Genomic DNA, 15514 nt, shown 5'->3' with positions numbered 1-15514 from the left:
AATGTTTATGATGGTTGTCTAGATCAGTACAGTCCCACTGATACATAGACCAAAGTTATGAACTTTTTTCATATACCTTTGAGAATATGTCCGTAAGCGTGAATGTCAAAGCTGCCACTTAGAGGTGGAGATGCTGCTTGAACTCTTTGAATACGAATCTTTGATTCCCCCGGCCAATTATTTCCTCTGTAAACAGACTCATTCTCTGTCTCGTTTGTGATTGTCTAGTTTCCAAAATAAATATTGATAAAATGATTAAACATAACAATGGCTAACCAGATTTCTATTTCACCGGCATACAATCCTGTGACATGACATAAATGAGCCTCAGGTATTCAGGACTCCTCAGAACGTTAAGGAGAGTCACATAAATCAACACAGGCGATACCTATATAGCTGCGATAATGAGGCCCAAGTCAACTCAGTCATCTGTGCAGCAATCAGCTGGAACCACAGTAATACCTCATTAATTCAGAGTGCACCTACCATCGCTCAAGGAACAAATATTTATTGAGCAGGCATTCTGTTCAAGGTACAATGCTAATCACAATGGGAAGGCAAAGAAACATGAGATACGGTCTTGGCTATCAAAAAATTAAACACCTTTTTGGAGAAATAACATATGGAAGCTTGAAAACCTAACTAACAATAAAAGGAAGTATATGATCAATACAGTGACTGATCCAGACTCAGGAAATACCTGTCTAATGTTGAGTGTCAGTCAACTGACAGAAGAAACATGTGCAATAAAACTTCATAGATTGTAACTCTAAGAGTGAAGATGATATTCTCCTGCTTCTGATCCCTGCTAATTTTGTGGAATTTAAAATTATAAGCTCTGGGGGACTTCCTTGGTGGTCTGGCAGTTAAGACCCTGCGCTCTCAATGCAGGGGGCCAGGGTTCGATCCCTAGTCAGGAGACTAGATACCACATGCCCAATGAAAGATCCTGCACATGGCAACGAAGATCCCATGTGCAGCAACTAAGACCGGGTGCAGCAAATAAGTAAATATTTTTTAAAAATAAATAAAATAAAATTATAAGCTCTATTGCCCACATAAAGGAGTGAACGTAAGTGCCAAAAGACATATGCAAGAATGTTCAGAGCAGCTTTATTTATAATAACCCCAAACTGGAAATAGTGCAAAAGCCCATCAATAGAAAGGATAAATGGTTGTATATTAATACCATGGAATATTGTATAGCAATGAAAAAGAACGAACTATAGCTAGCTATACGCAACAGCATGAATCTCACATTATCAAATAAAAGAAGATGCAAAAGAGTACACACTGTATTATTCATTAATATGAAGAGTAAAAACAGGGACTTCCCTGGTGGTCCAGTGGTAAAGAATCCACCTTCCAATGCAGGGGATGCGGGTTCCATCCCAGTTGGGGAACTAGGATCCCACATGACACGGGGCAACTAAGCCCACACGCCACAACTATTGAGCTCATGCGCTTCAAAGAGAAAGCCCACGAGCCACAAACTACAGAGCTCATGTGCCCCGGAGCCCTTGCGCCACAACTAGAGAGAAATCCGTGCACCGAAACCAGAGAGAAGCCTGAGTGCCACAATGAAGAGAGTTCATGCTGTAACCAAAGATCCTGCTTGCCTCAACAAAGATCTGGCGTGCCAACTAAGACCCAATGCAGCCAAAAATATAAGGGAAATAAATAAATAAATGAATATTTTACTATTTAGTAAATATTTTTTAAAAAAGTAAAAAAAAGCAAAACTAATTAATGGTAGTAGAAGTCAAAATAGTGGTTATCTAAGCGTGCGGGATAAGTAATCTCATGACAAGGAAACGGCATAAAGAAAGCTTTGGTGGGGGGGTCTAGTGATTTTCTTTATCTTGATCTGGGTAGTGATTACATGAGTGCATTTACTTTGTAAAAATTCACGGACTTCAGCAAGATTGCAGGATACAAGATCAACAGACAAAAACCAATCACATTTTTATGTATAAATAACAAGCATGCAGAAACTGAAATTAATACAAGACCCATTACAATGGCTTCAAAGAAAATGAAATACTTACATACAAATCTAACAAAATGTACTGAATCTGACCTGAAATTGCAAAATGCAAGATGTAATCAAAGAAGACCAAAATACGTTGGACAAGAAAAAAGCAAAGAAGACCTAAATAAATGGAGAGACATACTGTGTTCATAGATTGGAAGACTCAACATGGTAAAGGTGTCAATTCTCTCTATAGGTTTACATGCAATCTATAGGTTTAAATGCAATTCTTATCAAATTGTCAGCAAGATTTTTGTAGACATAAACAAGCCTATTTCAAAATTTCTATGGAAAGACACAGGACCTAGAATAGCTAAAACAATTTTTCACAAGAAGAGTAAAGTGAGAGGAATCACTCTTCCCAATGTTAAGGCTCACTACATAGCTACAGTGATCAGAAGGGTGTGGTATCGGTGGAAGGATGGACACATAGAGCAATGGGACAGAATAGAGAATCCAGAAATATATCCACACAAATATGCCCAACTGACTTTTGATAAAGGTACAAAGGTAATTCAACAGAGGAAGGATAGCTTTTTCAATAAATGGTGCCAGAGCAACTGGAGGGATAGGCAAACAAATGAACCTGGACCTGAAACTTCACATCTTATACAAAATTTAACTCAGAATGGATCATGGCCTTAAATGTATAACTATAAAATTTTCAGGACAAAAATAGAAAAATATTCAGGATTTAGGGATAAGAGTAGAGTTCTTTGACTTGAAACCAAAAGCACCATTCATAAAAGGAAAAACTTGATGAACTGGATCTCATTAAGAGTGTTGTTCTATGAAAGACCTTATGAAGATGATGAAAAGGCAAGGTACAGACTGGGAGAAAATATATGCAAACCACATACCTGACAAAGGACTTATATCTAGGATATATAAAGACCTTTAAAAACTCAATAATAGGAAAATAGTCCAATTAGAAAATGCACAAAAGGCATGAACAGATATCACAGAAGAGGATATATGGGTGTTCAACATTATTAGCCATTAGGAAATGCAAATTAACACCAAAATCAGCTAACAGTATATACCCCATCAGAATGGCTAGAATAAAAAATAGTGATAATGCCAAATGCTGGCGAATTTGTGCAGACACTGGGTCACTCATACATTGCTGGTGGGAATGTAAAATGGTGCAGCCACTTTGGTAAAGAGTACGATAGTTTCTTACAAAACTGTACATGTGCTTACCATATGAACCCATAATTACACTGATGGGCAATTAATCCAGAAAATGAAAACTTACATCACATGGAAACCTACAGATAAATGTTCATAGCAGCTTTATTCATAACACCCAAAACCTGGAAACAACTCAGATGCCCTTCAAGGGGTAAGTGGTTAATCGACTATGGTGCATCCATCCCATTAAATGTTACTCAGTAACAAAAATGAACAAACTATTGATACATACAACAACTTGGAGGGGTCTCAAGGGCATTATGCTGAATGAAAAAAGCCAGTCTCAAAAGGCTAAATACTAGTATGATTATATAAAGTCTGATTCCTTTTCCACAACATTGTTAAATGCCAAAATTATAGAGACATTAGTGGTTGCCAGACATAGGACTGTGCTGAAGGGAGGGAGGTGGGTGTGGCTACATAAAAGGGTATCATGAGGGATCCTTGTGATGGAACTGTTCTGTGGTGGTCAGCTGAATCTACACACGCAATAAAAATTGTACAGAACTACACATACACAGGCACACACAAATGGAAGCATGTAGAACCAGTAACATCTGAATAAGTTTGGTAAATTGTATCAATGTCAATTTTCTGGCAGTGCTATTATGCTATAGTTATAAATGTTACCATTGGGGGATAATGGGTGAAGGGTATGGGAATATTTATGTATTATTTCTTACAACTGCACATAAATCTACAATTATCTCAAAGTTACAGTTTTTAAAACAATTCATTAATCTGGACATTTAACATATGTGCACATACGTTATTACATTTTGTTATTACATTTTGTTAGAGAGCTAAGAGACTGAAAAACATTTACAAGATATTTATCTTGAATATACTAAGACTAAAACATTGGGCCTGGATAGGGTAAAAGCAATTTTCGTGTAACACTTATAGTTTTTCAGTCTTTTTAATCATAAAACTGTTAACACAAAGTTCTCTGTGAGACTCAAATTATAATATTTAATTATTATTTAACCTTTAATCTTGAACTTATTATACTTGGTTTTGGTTTGTTGTAGGAAATTATATTAACTAATTGTATATTTTTGTAAAAAATTAAATGTAAGAATACCCCTCATAATTGTAACATTTAATACAGATCTTATACCCAAACAGTACAAAATACTGTCCAGATCCTTTTGGAATTATGGAAAACCATCTCTTTCCCTTTGTATCAATTTTGATACAAATAAAAAAGAAATGGTGTTTATAACAGAAACAATTTTAAAACATATGCAGAATCTCAAATTTTCTTTCAATAATCTCTGTTCAAAGATCTTTATTGGGAGAGCCCACAAATTTTTCTTTTACCTCAACAGAGAAAACTCTACTTAAATCTGACTAGCTGATTCTTAAGGCTATTTCCTCCTGCTTTTTTCCCCATCAATATATTTCGTTAAAAAATTTTTAATGTTTAAAGTGAATTTTCATGCTCAAGTTCAACAAGCCTCTAAATCTTCATTTTATCCTTAGAATAACTGTCTTGTTCTGTTAAAAGATGTCTAATCTGTGTGTCAGTTCTTCATAAAAAAATGTTTTAAGTTTACTAGGTAAAGGCTAATGTTTCATAAGTTGAAAATAGCTACTCATAAAATTCTAAGCTTACCTGCCCAAAGCTCACAGCCATCATGGGTATATTATAACTGCAATTACATGATGTCATGGTGACAGAATATTGGTTGGTCATACTTGATCCATTAATTTTGGTCTGATTCACCTGAAAGTGCTTTAAAAATATTCCTTTATTTGCTAATGCTGGAAGTCTTCTCTTTGGCATTTCTAAAGAACATAAATAAACAAAGTAAATGGGAGATAAAATTGCATAGCTTGTGCTGCTAAAAAGAAAAGCATCAAATAATATCCATGTGTCATGGAATAAGCTGTTTAAAATCAAATTTTAGAAAGAAGATCTTAAGGAAAGTAGTTTGTGAAGTTGGCAAACCTTCACTTCTAGAATATAAAGCTTTAAAGTCTTTAGATATATGAGCCTCATTGGGTAAAACAAACTACTGAAAAGCCACCAAGCTCTGGGTTCTATGCAGCCTTCTGTGGGCCAGTTAGTTTTGCTCTGTTGTAGGTCCCTGAACGTGGTGCTCACTAGGATGTGTGTTCCATGAGGGCAGGACCAGGACTGCCTGGTCCTCCGCTCTTTCTTTGGTACTAGACACATTGCCTGCCACATGGTAGGTGCTAAATGAATGTTGCTTAAGGAACTACAACCTTTATCTCAGCACAGATCAGCTGTCTTATGTGCTCCACCAATCACAACGTAGGTCTGGTGATAGTGGATTCAAAAAGAGTGACTCAAAAAGTACAGTAACATTTAGTTTTTAGCCAGTTGAATCATGACCTTGCACTTGAAAACTGTTCCAAAGGAAAGGATTCCAAAACTCCTCTGAAATATGGTAATAGTCACTTATTAAGGTGACTGTTTGGAGTTAGGCTGATTTTTAAAAAGACTGCAGTTTAATTTTTATTATTTTATTAGCATATCTCACATATATGAGTCTATTAACATAACTAGAAAAAATACTAAAACTCTGAGAAATAAAGTTTTCATTTACAGTTTTACTAATTATCATAATAAAGTCCACGGAAAGTTTCAGCTCATTCTTACTAGACAGACGTCAATGTCAACAGTTGCCTTTCAGGAACAGATCTCTATCTTGGTAGTTGATTTCTCAAAAATCAAACAAGGCAAAATTAGAATGTTTGCCACAGTTTACCTGTAAACAGAATCCAGGACTATAAAACTAATTCCTGCTTTAATGACAAAGTTTACATTAAGGATGCATTTATCTTTAGAATAATCACCTGGTCCTATTCATTAAAAAAAATATGATTTAAACCATAGTATTATTGAGATGAAAGAATAACAATATTTAGAGATTAATGTTTCTATCTAACCTACAGAACATAAATAACGTCCACAATAAGATTTTAGTACAAAGTAGGTTTAGAAGGTTTAGGTTTTAGATATGAAATGATACAATATACCATCCAATGCTGCAATTGTAGATGTCTGTCCAATGTATACAATATCCACATAGAAAGACTGTGATTCTGATGCTTTCTGCAAACTAATCCTCTGAAGAGAAAAACTGGTCCCAGTGTATTTGGTTTGTATGAGATCCAGAAGGTCTATACAAGTGTAGGTCCAGCTGAAATATGGTTGTTTAATTAGGTGTATAGATCAGTTATAATGTTCAATGTAAACAAATACATTATAAAAAGCATTAAAATCTTGAACAGTAAAAGTTTTTCTTTTCCCACAAGAAGACCATAAGCAAGCTTTATTAGCAAAAAAAAACAGCCACAAGGGACAGCAAGCAGAAACTTTACATTGGCAGTGAAAGATTTAATGTTGTATCCAAAAGATAGGTTTTCTTTTATTTGTAACCTTGGCAGTAGACATAGGCATGTAAAATAACATTCTGTAGTGACAGGTAAGTAAGCTAAGGAGCATGCACCTTGGCGGAAAGCATACAGAAACAAGACTCAAGAATGAAGCAAACCATTTTAGTGGTGCCAGGGACAGAGCAGCAATTTCAATCCAATACTAAGAAGCAAAACTGGAGCTTGATAATACTTCTGGAAGAGCTCAGTGGAGTTGCATTGTCCCCTATAACTAAGGGACAAAAGGTGCTAAGTTATTTATAGATTCAAATGGTTGCAGAGTGCCTTTTAAACGTATAATTTAGACTCAGAGTTTCCATTAAATATTAACTGCATTGGAATCTCATAAATTACATAAGCAATTTGGTTACAGGAGTTTGCAATAAAGAGATAAATACTGCCATTCAAATAACTAAATACAGTTCAACAATAATCCTTGGCATCAGCTACCACTATACTGATTAACTGACTAGTTTGGGAACCTTCTATTCTCATTTTGAAACTTCATGGTTTACAAACTCACCATGGGATCCACCTCTAGTGTATCAAAGCTTAGACTGACATCATTTTAGAAAATTATATGCATAACTACATTAAGTTAAAGTGCTCCTTAAATTAAAAAAAGTATTTTGGGCCTCTAAGTACATTTCTACTACTAATTATGAGATTCCGAAGTTCTAAAAACTACTTAGAAAAAATGGTACACTGAGCAGGACCCTTTATATAAGAGAAATGGAGACTACAAATGATATCAAAACTTAAACAGCACATGGTGTTTTTGTGGCTAGATAATTCCATTTTCCAAAGGAAAACCAGACTTTACTTCTGGGATTTTGAAGCTTGATTTACAACTACAAACATCACTGGTTCTGGAGGGTTATAGAACAATGCTTTTTGACACTAACAATGTACTGAAAATAAACTAATGCTAACACACCTAGCTGATCTAAGTAGACTGTCTGACCTACATAAAAGCAGGTCTAGAAATACCAGCTAGGAGAGTTTACGTTGCCTTGATTGGTAATAGTTTTTAATCAGAGAACCAACCTCTTTTAAAACTCATGATACTCTTGTTGAAAGATCTTGTAGCATTTAGGGTAAAGGAAGCCCATTAGCTCCATCAAATGTAGGGCATCTTCAAATTACAGCACAGCAGAAAAACTGCAGGCTAAAGGAAGGACCTACTTAGTGATATGGTTAAGTGATGGTTTGACTAACATGGAAGAATTGAGATCTGTAAAATCTTCCAAAATCCTGTTGCAATAGAAGAGTGAAATGCATACAGGTGGTGGTGATCAAAATTAAAATTGTGATTCCATTGTTCAATTTGGGCACGTAGGGATGTCCCTTCAAGAAGGACTTTCACTTCATAATGATCCATCATGGGATTACCCGATTTGAATCAAACTGGGTATGAGGCAGTGGGATATGTTCATTCTGTGCATAGACTTTCCATGCTCCTTGCCTATTAACATGGAGAGGACTGTCTTAACCCCTGGCATTGTTTCTTCCTATGTGATGGCCAACAGAGAGTAGTTGTGGCCTCTTCTGAGTCAACAATTACCCTAGGGAATTGCAGAATTGTTCCCACTCACTTCATTCATTCCAGGAGCTAACTTCGATCCCATTTTATATATTGGATTAAACTGTGCAATAGCCTCAAAAGATCTATTTATGCATGGGGAGGGGGAATCAGCACTTTCTTCAATACTCCTCTGTCTCTTTCTGTCTCTGTTTCTGCTTCTCTTTCTGCCTATCTTCCTCTTCATCTTCTGTGGAAAACAAAGATGGATCAAATGTATAAAACATGCCAAAAGTGCAAACACAGGAGCCATACACTGTTTAATCAGATGCCACTGGAGGGTGAAATCTGAACTGCCAGGAAAAGGACATTTTTTTAAAGCATTAATTCAGGAAGATTACTTTTCTTTCATTGGCGGTGGGTGGGGAATTGGTTTTGACTTCTTAAGTTTTTGTTAGAAAACAAAACCCAAGAGTGTCCTGCAACTTTCTCAGAGAGCAGCTTCTTATAGTTCGTGCCAACACTGTCCACTTCATACACAGAGCTCACTCAGCTCTCTGTCCTTTGAAGTCCACTCCAAGTTTACCAAACTTCAGTATCTGATGAACTTTCTGTCTCTGTATGTAAAAAAATTTTCTTTCTTTACATCCTATGGAAGCATGTCTAGATCTTATTTGTGGGGTAAAACACAAATAAGTATCTTTTAATGCTTATTCCAACAATCTAAGGAATATTCAGTGGGAGAATTTTCATGTGTCCTGAAGAATTCTTGGAAAGACTCTTCTTAAATATATTCTCTTTGACAAACATCTCTTGCGTATCTACCTTTTAACTATGGCTACCTACTTCATGGTTAGAGATTCTACACCTATATTTAAAATCAGTTCCCAGTTGCCCTCACTTTATCAACTGAAGGGCATTAGGGCCACATGTTCAGGGTATGATGCCAGAGGGGTATGCATCAAATACAATATTTTATTTTGAAAGCTGAAGACTATAACTTCCCTTCTTCCCTTAACAAAAGGTCATTCCACTTCTTCAGGGAGAAAGCCATAAGCACTGGCAAAACTTCTTTTAAAATTTCAGGTTAAAAAGCTGGGCTGGGGGCACAGGAGGGGGATGTATCTAAGGATATCCACGTCCAGGTCCCACAGTTCCAACAGACTCTGTGTGCTCCCACCCACCTGTCTGTTCCATCGCCTGTCACTGCTTCTGTCACTGACCCAGTGGGCACATCTTGTTTTCTCCTGATGGAATTCAGGGACCTAGCTCCGAGGGAGCATCTACAGGCCCCAACTCTGGTTGTCTCCCCACTTTACCCCTTTCCCCCAACTCATGAGGGATCCATCTGAAAAGTTTTTTAAACCTTTAACAAATAAGATTCCCCTTATAGTCCAACATATTTCTATGAGTGTTGGAGTATACACATTTCTAAAGGTATGGAACGAAAGCTGGTCCCTGCATTTTGAAAATAGTGGTGGGATGATCAAGAAAGCAGGGAGCTTGAAATTGCGGAGTTGGAAGTCGTTTCTTCATCCAGAAGCGAACTCCCCCATCAACACCACCTTTTCAGGAATTCCCTGGTGGTCTAGTGGTTAGGACTTGTACTTCCACTGCAGAGAGCACGGGTTCGATCCCTGGTTGGGGAACTAAGATCCCACAAGCCGTGCAGTGCAGCCAGAAAAGAAAAAACCTGCCTTTTCTTTCCATCTAGTTATTCTAATCTCCCTCATCATCTTACCTATTATTTCTTGTCTTTGTTTTGTTTTGTTTATGGGTATCATTTGGTTCTATTTCTAACTTTGGATCATTTTCTCTTCCCTTCTGTCTGAACAGTTAAGCCGAGGCACTGACTCTGCCTCACACTTGCTCCATACACAGCAGTTCTGAATGTTCATAATCCCACTCCTATGATGAGAATAGAAAAGTCCTCTCTCTATAGTACAGAATGGCAGCAACTTAAATGATATGTATTAAAGTACAATGAAAACTATATAGATTGATACAGGATACAGAAGATTTTTTATGTAGCTATGACAGAAAAAAAACACAAAAGAAACATATTAGAAATATTTTTGAAGACATGGAAATCATACCATGGGTATTTTATGACATAAACTTTACATGAAAAAAAACCTTCTAAAATTGTGGAGAGGAAATGTTCTATATCTTTACTGGGGTAATGATTACATAACTGTATACATCTGTCATGCTTACTGAATTATGCACTTAGAGTAAATTATGACATTATGTAAATTACACTTCAATAAGCATGACTTTAAAATTTACGAGCAATACTTTTTTTTCTTTTTTTTTTTTTTGCGGTACGCGGGCCTCTCACTGTTGTGGCCTCTCCCGTTGTGGAGCACAGGCTCCGGACGTGCAGGCTCAGCGGCTGTGGCTCACAGGCCTAGCCGCTCCGTGGTATGTGGGATCTTCCCGGACCAGGGCACAAACCCGTGTCCCCTGCATCGGCAGGCGGACCCTCAACCACTGCGCCACCAGGGAAGCCCGAGGAATACTTTTTAAAATAGAAAAGTTGTATGTGTGTGTATGTGTCGTCATTGTTTTATTGTATGTACAATTTTTGTGTGTATTGTACATGAAAATTCAAAGTCAAGACTGACAAATTTCAGAAGATATAATAATTAATGAAACCAAAAATCATTTTGCAGAACTAAACTGTGCTTGAGGTTATGACAATCACAGTCATTAAACAGCTTTCTCTAGACTCATTTAGTTTCTCGCATTATATTTCTCTATCTGCATTTTTATGTGTCTAACTTTTGGCAACCAAACCAAGTATTTAAGAATATCTTTTCTCCCTTAACTTTGGTATGTTCATCAAAATATTTTATTTTCTCCATTTACACATTCATTTTGTTTTTCAGTGATCAAAGTCTAATGATAATCTGGCGCTAAGGCAGTTTCTTTCTACCTTCCTTCAGTATCTAGAAACATTATTAGATTTAATAATATATAATTTAAATTCTAAAGTTTACCACTGTTTTGTCTTTTAAATGGTCATGGGTGATGATGACACTAGACCAATTTTTATTTCCATAATCTATAGATTTATTTTTGGCACAAATGTCTCTGTTAGGAAGCTTATGTAGAAGGCAGAAAAAATTGCAGTTAGATCCATGATGCACACGATTTCTCAAAAACAAACAAACAAACAAACAGATTTTACCTTCATAGTTTACATACTATAATTTAAAAATTTCAAATTCATAGTGTAACTTACTTGTTTCCATATGCAAAGTTATATGTAAATTGTGTATCAGTGCTTCTAGTAATCTTGCTTGTGTCTTGGTATTGAAATTTTAGACCAATATAATTTGCCAAGAATCCTTTGTATGCTAAACATAACTACACAGAAAATATTAAAAAAAAAATCAGTAACAATATTTTACCATTAAATTGTTTTGTAGCAATTCAAATGAATTCAATCCAATCCAATAAATATCTATTGAGCATTTTTTATACAAAATGTATCAGAACACAGAGGAAGGAATGATTAATTTCAGACAATAAGATGCAGAATTGGGGAAGATTTTATAGAAGAGGAAGGAGTTGATGTGACCTCACAATTAATGATTAATTCTTTTATTGTTTTCTTAGATATGATTTCCTTAAAAAAATGGAAATAATTCACTCCCTCTAGTCATGGAGCTATATAAGGATTAAGGCCAGTTCTAACTAAACTCTTCAATGAATTTAAAACTCCATTACACACAGAGAAGACAGAGAAACATTCAGGTAGATTAACTAGGATGTGAATGCAGCTGAACATTTAGAGATGTCACCATACAATAGTTATTAAATACTAATTTTAATGGTCTACAACTCCTTAAAAATGCCAGATGTATTTAGAACTTAGGACTTTAGAACATGTGTTACAAGTTGAGAATTTTAAAACAAGAGAAAGGGTAAATCTATGATTGCTAGTCTTAGATAACTATCCTAAAACTGCCGTCTCCTCTGCTCGTGATCCTCCTTTACTTTTCCATAACTGGATACCCAAGATCACTTTATGACGGCTATCTATTTTTGTTTCTTCTTAATTAATGAAGGAATAATGAGATTATATATTTTAAATTGTTTTATTTACATTTGTGTGCAAATAATGTTTTTTTCTGAAATTATAAGATAAAGCAGAATACATGTGCACGGTACTACGTATTCTTAAAATTTCATTTTTTGAGTATCAACAGACAAGGAAATCACAAGCACAGAATTGAAGCATGGTGCCTGTCCAACGTGATGTGACTTCACATGACAAGCAATTTTCCTTCTCTTAAAACTTCATGAAATTTTATTACCAAGGTATTTTACAAATTTAATTAGCATATAATTTTGTTGAGCTTACCTGATTATAAGGAAATAATAAAATGTTTCCATATGGTAGTCTGTTTGGTTTAACATCTGCTGAGTCAAAAAGAACAGCTGGGTTTTTCAGGGAATAACGACCACAGTAAGCATCAGTTTCAGCTGTCTTTTGCCCTCTATTAATATGCTCCTACAGAAACAATAATATTTCAAATGAAAACATGATTTATTGCCCTGCTTTACTCCCCAACATCTTCACCTAAGTCATTCAAGTTTCAACTCAGATCCCACTGCTTCCCAAACTGCTTCCCAAACTGCTTTAACTTGAAATGTTTTCTCTCTTCTTTGAAAGTCTAAGGCTCTCATCCTATAACACTCACTTAGATACGTACTCATATAATCCCTCGTACCTGTATTTGACTATTTCCCAAGTCCTCTCTTTCCCCTTATATTATGAACTCCTTAAGGATATTTATTCACTCCTTCCACAAATGATTTTTTGTGTTCATTCCATGCCACATTTTTACTTCTTTGTTCATTTGTTTGTTTTTTGTTTAATCTTCAGGGTTCAAATAGTGAAGAACCCTATCCCTACACACAGGAGCCTACCAGTTTGGGACAAAGGAACCAAGGATTATAAAACCAAGGCTGAAAGGAGACATCTAACTCACATAAAAGCATCAAAACAGATGACTCGCAGAAGTAACAAATGAATTGCCTTGAAGAATAAACAGGAGTAATTTAAAAGGAAAAGGGAGCCAAGGGGCATCAGAGAGAGCATAAAATATGTGCAGAGAAGTGGGGACGTGAGAGAGTGGTGCTGGGAAACTCCAAGAGTCAAGGTAAAGTGTAGCCAAGAATGTGTGTTGTGATGATGATGATGATGGGAGATGAAGTACAAAAGGAGTATAACGTAAACTACTTGTTCAATTGTCTTGGCTGCAAGTACTACATTCAGGATAGGAGAACCCAAATACATGTATACTTATTGAAACAGGTTGAAAACGTAACCCATTAAATGATTTTCCCTTTTCTTCAATAATAAATCTGTTTGCATAAAGCATGACATGATATATATTTTTAAGGACTCATTTCTGGGGTATTGATCTGAATTGAATAACTAGCCTATATATTTCTTATTCCTATGGTATTCATTTGGAAATGGTGAATATCTGGCTTCCTCAAGTCTTCAAAATAAGAATTAGGAAGTTAAGTATATTTTAAATTTATTGTACATCAAAGAAAAATCTTTGTATTTCATCAAGAAGTAAATAATGACTAGGCATCGTACTAACTGACCAGAAGCAAGGGAAGCAATTTACTGTATAACGCTCTACTACAAATGGTATTCTCTGAAGCCAATGAGGAAAAAGAATATACTCTGCATCTAAATGAAGAAAACAAACAAAAAAACCTATAGATCTCACATTTACCCATCTTGCCTACTTTCTCTTGATTAAGAAAATTCAGGTGTGCTTTTACAAATGAGTCATTTTATAATGCAGGAGGATGCTAGAACAGACCTTACCAATAAATGTATGACAAAATTATACTTGAAACTTGACTTTAAATGTTAAAGGAATTAATGTTAATTCAAAAAATGACAAAATTCCAAACATTTATATGATTTCTTATCTGGTCCATTTCACAGTTCATTAAATATTCCATACCAGGTTAAAATCAGTTTCATAATCTCTGAAGTATTTCACAACAAATCCTTCTTCAAAATTTGCAATTTGTGGTGGACACTTAGCGCTAACCATTTCTTCCACTGCTGCCTGAAACTAAATTAACAATATGAGCTTTAGTAACTTCTTTATGAAGAGTTAGAACATTACTAATTTAACTACTAATTCTACTAAATAATTAAAAAAATAATTTCATAATTCCCATGTTAGCCATAATTATGAGGTCATTTCCTAAATAATTTCAAGTTAATATGTGATAATTTCAGTATCCAATGACTGTTTCAAGACTTTTATTTTAGAATGATAATAGTTATATCCAACTGGCTGATATTAGCTTATTTAGTTATTACATAAGGGAGGCATATTGGTTTAGTAGCTTTTTAAAGACAGCAATGAGGCAAACCTAAATGAATTAGCACCTAATTAAACAGATTCCAAATGAACAGTTTTCCCAATTAATGCAAAATTAACTGGAAAAAATATATACTCCAATGCATTGTTTCTCAAAAGAAGAGATACATATACTGTAATCTCTTACTATTATTTAAGAAATAATAACTCTGGATTATATAGGAACTGGCACACATTCATGAGGTCTATAATTTCCATACCATATTTCTCTGATAAAGCACAGATATTTAGAATTAAGGACTTGAAATAGTGCACAATCTTCAGTCATCAAACAAATATTAACTCAAACTCATTGTACAGGTAGTTGTTGAAATGCAGTAATTCACAAGCAAACATTCCTCATGAGCAGCTGCCCCATATGCAGATACCTGGATCCTGTTGGCACAGATCCAAGAACTCCCCTTTCACTCCCTCTATCATTGTGATATTTCCTCCCTTCTCCACTCACTATGAGTTGGCTCCAACCCACCATGACAAGGAGGAGATGTATTACTACTCCTTAAAATGTGTTTTTATAGAAGGCTGATGCTTAAGTGGCTTTCTGTTTAAAAAACTAACACAGAGCATACTTCAGCTTCTGATGACTGCGGCATAAGAGGCCTAGAAGGGATCCCATCCCAATTCAGTGTGAATGTGTCCAAACTGGGTTTTCCTTTGGTTTGTTCTGTAATAGCCAGTGTGACATTGTTCCCTTCAAATACTTCATAACTGAGCAGATCGAAATCTCCTGCAATGAAGTACCAAACAGAATTTGAAGAAGTTAATTAATTAAATACCGATATACCCATCATAGAAACTCAGAGGTAACAAAACTAGTTTTATTTAGAATTGTATTATCACAAGAAAAAGGATAAATGGAGAAGATGCAGATCCTTGAATCTGATATTTAGCCATAGTAGAAACAGCAAAACAGCAGATAAAGTGCTA

The 15514-nt window shown here is 35.4% G+C and overlaps 1 protein-coding gene across 1 annotated transcript in view; it reads right to left on the bottom strand.

The window, feature by feature from the left end:
• The window catches only part of PKHD1L1 (PKHD1 like 1), a 153499-nt gene that overhangs the window by 99956 nt on the left and 38029 nt on the right, over positions 1-15514 (bottom strand). Inside the window, exons 18-24 of the mRNA XM_027131617.1 lie at positions 15157-15314; positions 14159-14272; positions 12529-12678; positions 11404-11528; positions 6236-6399; positions 4845-5017; positions 77-224 (exon numbers count right to left, since the gene is read on the bottom strand). Of these exons, the coding sequence (XP_026987418.1) occupies positions 77-224; positions 4845-5017; positions 6236-6399; positions 11404-11528; positions 12529-12678; positions 14159-14272; positions 15157-15314 (1032 nt within the window). The remainder of the gene's footprint in view (positions 1-76; positions 225-4844; positions 5018-6235; positions 6400-11403; positions 11529-12528; positions 12679-14158; positions 14273-15156; positions 15315-15514) is intronic.

The sequence above is a fragment of the Aethalodelphis obliquidens genome, unplaced genomic scaffold, assembly GCF_003676395.1.
Source record: "Aethalodelphis obliquidens isolate GAN/ISIS:26980383/991018 unplaced genomic scaffold, ASM367639v1 scaffold39, whole genome shotgun sequence".
In the NCBI taxonomy this organism is placed as follows: domain Eukaryota; kingdom Metazoa; phylum Chordata; class Mammalia; order Artiodactyla; family Delphinidae; genus Aethalodelphis; species Aethalodelphis obliquidens.
The sequence above is the reverse complement of the archived record's forward strand: the minus strand, read 5'-3'. Positions and strand labels throughout refer to the sequence as shown.